Source organism: Wasmannia auropunctata, unplaced genomic scaffold (genome assembly GCF_000956235.1).
Source record: "Wasmannia auropunctata unplaced genomic scaffold, wasmannia.A_1.0 LD336092.1, whole genome shotgun sequence".
Lineage (NCBI taxonomy): Eukaryota > Metazoa > Arthropoda > Insecta > Hymenoptera > Formicidae > Wasmannia > Wasmannia auropunctata.
This window is the reverse complement of record NW_012026798.1, coordinates 816,805-824,670: the sequence shown is the minus strand read 5'-3', so window position 1 is coordinate 824,670 and position 7,866 is coordinate 816,805. Positions and strand designations below refer to the sequence as shown.

The 7,866-nt window shown below is 50.3% G+C and overlaps 1 protein-coding gene across 1 annotated transcript; it reads left to right on the top strand.

Annotated features, from left to right (window-relative positions):
• Window positions 1-1,123: 1,123 nt before the first annotated feature.
• Window positions 1,124-3,601, top strand: LOC105447788. The gene has a single exon (XM_011685994.1). It carries the CDS (start codon window positions 1,124-1,126, stop codon window positions 3,599-3,601), a length of 2,478 nt encoding a protein of 825 aa, XP_011684296.1.
• Window positions 3,602-7,866: the final 4,265 nt, after the last annotated feature.

Genomic DNA, 7,866 nt, shown 5'->3' with positions numbered 1-7,866 from the left:
GCAAGGTATTATGCACTACTCTCTCGACAGGTTTCCACCCGGAGCCGTTTCGGAGTCGCCCGACTCGTTCGGTACACAGCTCGGAATTTCGATGAAAAAAATTAGTTTCACGTATAAAAGTTTTTTCCTCGTATTCTACAGGGTTCAAAGGATTTTTTAAGTCCAAAAAAAAAATCGATTTTTTGAAAATTTTACAGTGGTGTTACCCCTTAAGGCATGAACGTGGCAATTGCTAGATAAGTCTGGTGTTGAGTTTGTGAATTCTTGCCACGTGCCCACGGGCATGGGTATTGGAACGGAATAGATAGCGTAAACCCGGCTAACAAGGAATGCGGTCTGTTCGTATTAAGTGGCGGGGAAAAAACTTTTCTTGATAAATAAATATGTAAGAAGACCAACACGCTGACTGGTACCTGTCTGATAATCAGTGTCGTCGAACGCGGTCTGTTCGTGCTGTGGAAATTAGACATAGAGAGACTGCAATGTGATTAGAATTGATAGACTAAGTAATTAGACTAAGATACTAAATATATATACAGTAAATATTAGTATTGCGTGGAGAGACTACGACAGTAGAATAAAGTAGCAGCCCGGATATATGTATGCGTATATACGTGCTGGAAGGACATTGTTTCTTGCTTGCGGAATTGATATAAACACAAATACTTGAGCATTGTGCGTGATACACATACTGAATGACTCTGTGACACTTTGTCGAGAGTCGGGTTCTCGAGCGCGGTCTGTTCGTGATAATATGTTGCAATTATGCAACCTAAATATTAATTTAGCTAAATCCCTAGTGTTGTGCCCTTGTAAGGGCGCACAACGCTGTTCTCCTGGGGATATCAAAGAACTTAGCTGATCATCGGCCGCAGCGTAGCTAACATTTGTACGGGGGTTGTTTTTTAGGGAGGGGATCTAGTAGTAGTGGGGATTATCGTCTAGACTCAAGAGTCAAGATTCAAGAATTACATCAAGCAAGAGAATTTAATTACAAAGTGAGGATGAGAGTGTTCCTATGAGCACGGTATACAGGAGCAACATAGACGCTATGATTGTTTAAATGAGGATCCGTTGCTGGTCAATAACCTACAGCTTTCTTTAGTCCGACCGTTGATTCCCCATGGTGCGGTCGGACGGTCAGGAGACAAGAGGGGGTTCTCTTGGCAAAAAGCCGAACAACAAAAAGAATGATATGAGCAGCACACCTAAGATAAAAACACCTCCGGAGGTTCGGAACTTTGGAGAACGGCGCGTAGGGGATCCTTGTCCCAGTTCCCCCGCGTCGACATCATGCGCTGGGAGCGGGGCGGCGGCTATGGCGAGGCCTTCGCCCAAACCTGCTATCGTCGAGAATAGAAGAGTGTCTATCAATGTGGAAAGACTGGATATGGGCAACTATAAGGTCGGCCTGCGACCAGATACGTCGAGGGAAACCGCATCCGCGCAAGAGGACGGCGGTACTGAGGTAATTGGAACCACACCTGTGGCTAGACCAAAAAGAACGAGAGGAAATAAGGGAAGTAAAGAAGACAAGGATATAAATGCGGACAAATCAGTCTCTTTGGAAAAAACACCGCCTAGTGAACATGACGTCGAGTTCGTCTCTGTCCTGAACGTGGGAAATATCTCCAGGCCGACTACCCCTGCGGACCCGGACCTGGAAATCACAAGATACGAGACAAGCAGAAGCAGGAGGTGTAGCTCTGCATCATCATCGGGCACCGGGGTGAATAAGCAGAAAGCCGGGCAGAAAAGAAGGAGAATAATTAGTTCTCCTGAAGACGCGGACGATGAAGGAACTGATGGGGGGCCTTCCATCGGTGTGCTTTCTGAGTTGCAAAAGGGCCTTACGGAGGAGCGGGCGAGGGCGCTGGAACGCCTTTCGTCTTGTGAAATTGCGGCATTAGCCACTGAGTGGCTCGAACAGGCGGAGGACGCACGCGCAAAGTCGAAGAACATTCAAGGAGCGCTAACTAGGAAAATAAAAGTTAACCTCCATTCGACGGCTCAAGCAGTAAGAACCCTGGCGATTAGAGCCTCGGCGAAAGGAGATCCCGAATACTGGAAGAGTCGAGTGCAAGGACTTCATGAAGAGTTGGCCGAGGCTAAACTTCAGATACAGAGGCTGACGGATAGACTTGCGGCTGGAGAAATAGGTATGACGGAGAGACCTGTCGAAACCCATATGGAATTGGGAACTCCCCCGTTGGAGCCCCCACTCCCTCTACGGGAGGAAAGGATCCCGGGTCCGAGTAGAGAAAAATCATCGAAAAACAGGGATAGGGGACTGAGTGAGGAACCAATAGGAAGGATGGTAAAGGCCTCTCCACCGGGCCCTCGGTATCAACCTAGACTTGAAAAGGAGTTCCTTTCGGATTTGGCTGCGACAATAAAGGGAGCCATAGCGGAATCCTTTGCGGCAATGGTACCTGCGAGAGGTATACATCGAGGACCCCCAGTAGGAGTACTTCCGACGACTGCAAATCCCCGGCCTAGACTTGGAGTGGGGAACGGTATCGCAACTGGAGCTGCAGCCGTACGAAGGGCTGAAACCGAGGATGAGGATCCCAGAGTGCTTTTCTCCCCGCCGAGAAAGAAAAAGCAGCTGAGGACATGTACTCGTACACGGCCGGCACCCTTGCACCTTCCCCCTACTGACGGGGGCGAGACGACGGAGAGAGGTGTAAAGGGTGAAGACGTGGAGACTCGGGCGCTGCCGGGGTCGCGTATGATGTCATCGCAAGTGGAGAACGACAGGGGGGCTCCTCCCTCAGCTAGAAAAACGAAGGGTACCGCATTGCCGAACCGAAGGCCTCGTTCATCGGCTGTTACATTGATATGCCCGGAGGGAAACATGTCGTACGCGGAGGCCCTCAAAAAGGCTAAGGAGAAGATTATCCTGGGGGATCTGGGTACCGAAGATACCCGCATGCGGTGTACTGTCTCGGGGGGTATCTTGATAGAACTCCCTGGCCAGGATACGTCGCTGGCGGCCGATGCACTTGCAGCCAAATTAAAGGACTCCTTTAAGGATTCGGATGTGCGCGTGGGGAGACCTATGCTAAAGGACGAGCTAAGGCTGTCCGGGCTGGACGCTTCGATGTCGGCCGAGGAGGTGCTGGCCGAGGTCACGAGAATAGGAGGCTGTGCAGTTGACAATATCCGGCTTGGCAACGCTAGAATAGCCAGAAACAGCTTCAGGACGACGTGGCTACAGTGCCCCTTGGAGGCAGCTCTGAAAATAGCAGACGCGGGTACGTTGAGAGTTGGATGGTCGACCGCCAGGGCCGAACTACTCAAAAAGAGACCCTTGCAATGTTACAAGTGTCTTGGGATTGGACATGTTCGTTGGAAATGCCTCAGCGAACACGACAGATCAGTCCATTGCTTTAATTGTGGCGGAGAGGACCATATTGCAAGGGAGTGTAGAAGACCGGCTAGTTGTCCGGTTTGCAGAGAGCGAGGCCTCCCTCATAATCACAGAGCGGGATCTGAGGTGTGCCCTTCTTACTCACCCAGAAGGACCCCCCCGAGGTCACAGAGGGCAGATGATGCGGCCGATCGGAGCGTTGTGGCTGGGCCATCCAAAAACGGATAACTGTATAGTGCAAGTTAACCTGAACCGGTCTCGAGGGGCTCAGGACTTGCTGCTGCAAACGATGCTAGAGCGCGAATGCGATTTAGCGTGTATTTCAGAGCCGTACCGGGTTCCGAAGGACCCAAGATGAATAGGGTCACTTGAGGCCACCCCAATGGCCGCCATCATGTGGCAGGGCTCCCGGTCCCCTAGGTCGGTTGCACTGATTGACAGGAGGGAAGGCTTTGTGGTTGTTAAATGGAACGAGCTGGTGGTGGTGTCATGCTATTTCTCGCCAAATAAAAGCGTGAATCAATTTCGAGCCTTCTTGTCATCCATTGGAGACGCAATTAGTACGCAGAGTCAACCGATCTTGGTTATGGGGGACTTTAATGCTCGCTCCAACATCTGGGACGACACTCACCCCACGCTGAGAGGGGATGTGATGATGACCTAGGCGGCCACTCAGGATTTCAAGTTACTTAACAAGTACAATATGGCTACCTGTGTTAGGCCTCATGGGAGGTCGGTCATTGACCTGACCTGGGTGTCACCGGCGGTGTTGCCGATTGTCAAAACATGGGATGTGGCTGATGAAGAGGAGGCACTGTCGGATCACCGATACATTTTTCTGAGGTTAGGTTGGGCAGAGGGGGTGGTGCTGGGCCGGGTCCATCCACCCATGGAGGCTTCCCAAGATGGAATCCCCGTAGCCTGAATACGGACATGCTTCGTGCTTATGTAGCCGTAAGGCTTTGGCCAGAAATCAGACTAATGAGGGATATGTCGGCAAGCCAGATGGCGGAATTTATTCAGCGCGTCCTAACAGAGGCCTCTGACGTTGCGATGCAGTGTAAGGGAAACACCCGGAAGAAACCGGTGTACTGGCGGAGCAATGAGATTGCGACCCTTTGTAATAAGTGCGTCGCATGTCGGAGAAAGGTGATCAGAGGGCGCAGGAAACGAGGCGCGGTCCCAGCTCTCGAGGCCGACTTGGCTTCAGCCAGGAAAGCGCTCAGAAGAGCTATAAAGGAGGCTAAGAACAAGGCATGGCTAGAGTTATTAGGTGATATTGACCAGGATCTCTGGGGCCGCCCCTACAAGATTGTGTTGGACAAGATGAGACCTTCGGGTAAGCCGGTCTGCGAGATGCTGTCAACGGAGGAGATGCTACAAGTGACGACTAGCCTCTTCCCGCAGGACGAGAGAGAACTTGAGGCGCGCCCGCGGAACAGGGTCCTATGGGATGAGGACTTTTTCGTATCTGAGGGAGAAATTGAGTGGGCTGCGTCCAAATTGAAGCGTAGTGGCAAGACACCTGGACCTGACGGCATACTTGGGGGGGTGGTCAAGGAAGTGATACCCGAGTGTATGGAACTGCTCATGCTGTGCTTCTTTGCGTGTCTTCGGGAGGGTGTCTTCCCGTCTTGCTGGAAGACAGCAAGGTTAGTCCTCTTGAAGAAACCGAACAAGCCGGATCTTCTCCCATCTTCGTACAGGCCAATTTGTTTGCTGAACAAGGTCGGAAAGATGTTTGAGAGGATCTTAGTCAGGAGGATGAGAGCTAGTGTTAGCTGTGGGGTGGGTCTCTCTGAATCGCAGTACGGGTTTAGGGCTAAACGCTCGACGATTGACGCGGTGTTGCGGCTGAGGGATTTGTTGGATCCGGTTTATGAGAAGGGCAAAGTCGCGGTAGCAGTTTCCTTGGACATTGCAAATGCTTTCAACTCTCTTCCTTGGGAGAGTATTTGGCGGGCACTAATCGACAAAGAGGTTCCAAACTACCTGAGAGAAATCACAGAGAGCTACTTGTCGGATAGGTGGTACTGTTATGTGGACTGCAACGGTAAAATGGTTAGATCTCCCATGACGCGTGGTGTTCCTCAGGGCTCGGCGTACGGCCCGGAAGCGTGGATTCTCGCCTATGATAGTGTGTTGAATTTGGATATCTCAGAGGACATCCGGGTATTGTGTTATGCGGACGACACTCTAATTATAGCCTTGGGGGATACCCTGGACGTCGCGAGGGCTCGAGCAGAACTAGGGACTGCCTCGGTTATTAGAAAAATCGAGTCATTAGGATTGAAAGTCGCCCCCGCCAAAACCGAAGCAGGGGTGTTCTCGCGGGCTCATAGGTTTGTGAGAGACAAGGAGATTTTAATTAAAGGGGCACGAGTCACTCTGAGCGCCACGTTAAAGTATCTGGGGCTACTCCTCAGTCGCAAGTGGAGTTTTAGGGAGCATTTTACGCAAGTACTACCCAGGGCGGAGAAAATGGCCCTCGCATTGGCGAGACTAATGCCCAATCTTCGGGGGCCCGGAGAAAAATCCAGGAGACTCTATAGTGCGGTGATTCACTCAGTAATATTTTACGGGGCACCGGTGTGGGCTCCGACGCTGCCTTTTGATTGTAGAGTAGGTGCAGAGATAAAAGCAGCACAACGCAGGATTGCCTTAAGAACAGTGGCCGCATACCCCACGGTGTCTTACCCGGCAGCATTCCTGCTGGCAAGGGTGATCCCCGTGGACTTCCTTGCAGAAAAGCAGAGACAAGTTTTCCTTGACACGCGAGCACTACAAGAGGAGGAAATTGTAATCACAAACCGTATGCACGATCGTATCAGGGAGAAAGCCCTAGATGATGCTCTGGATAAATGGGCGGAAGCATATAGCAGACCTGACACTACCGCGGTCGAACTCAGAGGGGCCATAGTTCCTAACCTCAAGGCATGGTTTAAAAGGAAGCATGGCTACCTAACATACAGGATTACGCAAATATTAACGGCGCACGGGTGCTTTAACACTTATCTGCGGCGTATTGGTAAGGCCCCTCGGGAGGATTGTTTCTTCTGCCCAGACCCTCGGGACAGTAACGCGCATACACTGGCAGAGTGTCCGGCCTGGGCAAACGAAAGAGAGGAGTTAGTACAGATTTTGGGTAGGGACCTTCGCTTGAGTGCGGTGATTCCCGCCATACTGGAATCCCCTGTGAAGTGGGCGGCTTTTGGAAGATATTGCGAGAGAGTCATGGTCCGTAAGGAGGATGGGGAGAGGGCAAGGGAAGCCCAAATTAGGCAGGATGTGGTTCACTACGATGCCGATTCAGACGGAACTTAGACTTCTAAATACCACTTTAGATAAAGTGAGTTACATCTCTCTTCTGGTCTATCTGTGTTCCTCGTTGTGGTACTAAGAGATTGACCAGTGTCTTCTCCTTTCATGATGAAGCCTGTAAAGTCGTGAGCTTCCAGCTCATGTTCTCCAAGAGGGTGGCCCTGAAGTAATACTCTCCAGTGGTCCCGGGGCCATCCCCACTGTGGGTCCGTGTGGGCTTTTTAGGTGGATTTTTAGCAGGTGGGCGATCGGTAAGGCCAACAACTTCAGTCAGCCCTTGGGCTGTTGAATACCAATATATACCTCGTCTTTATTTCTGCATGGTTTTTTTTACTATCAAATTTTTTTCTCGTTACGGGGGGGGCTTCGCCCCCCCGAAGCCCCCCCTGACCAGGGGGCTTCGCCCCCTTGGACCCCCACCAGAGGGCTTCGTCCCCTGGACCCCTGACCGGGGGCTTCGTCCCCTGGACCCCTGACCAGGGGGCTTCGCCCCCTGGACCCTGACAAGGGGGCTCCGCCCCCTGGACCCCTGGGCCCGTTGGCCAATCCCTCGCAGTGTGTAATCTTGTCCACATATTGCCTCTGATACCTGGAATGCAATATGACATTGCTACAATTTCTATTACGTATTCTCCTTACTTACCATTGCCAGTGTTACATTTTTCAGACCTTGTCACGAGTGGTCACTGTCGGACCAAGAGTGATCCATCCAGTGACAAGGAGCCCCTTTACCACAGCAAGGTGACGAGTCTCGACGGGGAATATGTACAAATTAACAAGTATATACAAATTAACAACTATATACAAATAAACAAATATATACAAATCCACAAATATATACAAATGAACAACTATATACAAATTGACAAGTATATACAAATTGACAAGTATATACAAAATAACAAATATATACAAATCAACAACTATACAGGGTGTCCCGTAATGACCGGACTAACGCTTAAGGGTAGATTCTTGAGATCATTTTAAGACAAAAGTTCCAATACCAAAATGTTGAGACTATAATAGTTTTTGAATTATAAGTGTTTAAAGTTAACTAATCAGATCGTCTAAAGTTGGCGCGCTCAGGTACGGCACACGCAACTCCTAAAAACAAAAGCTGACTTATCGCCCCTTTTATTAATATCGATATAAGGATTACATATGTGAATATA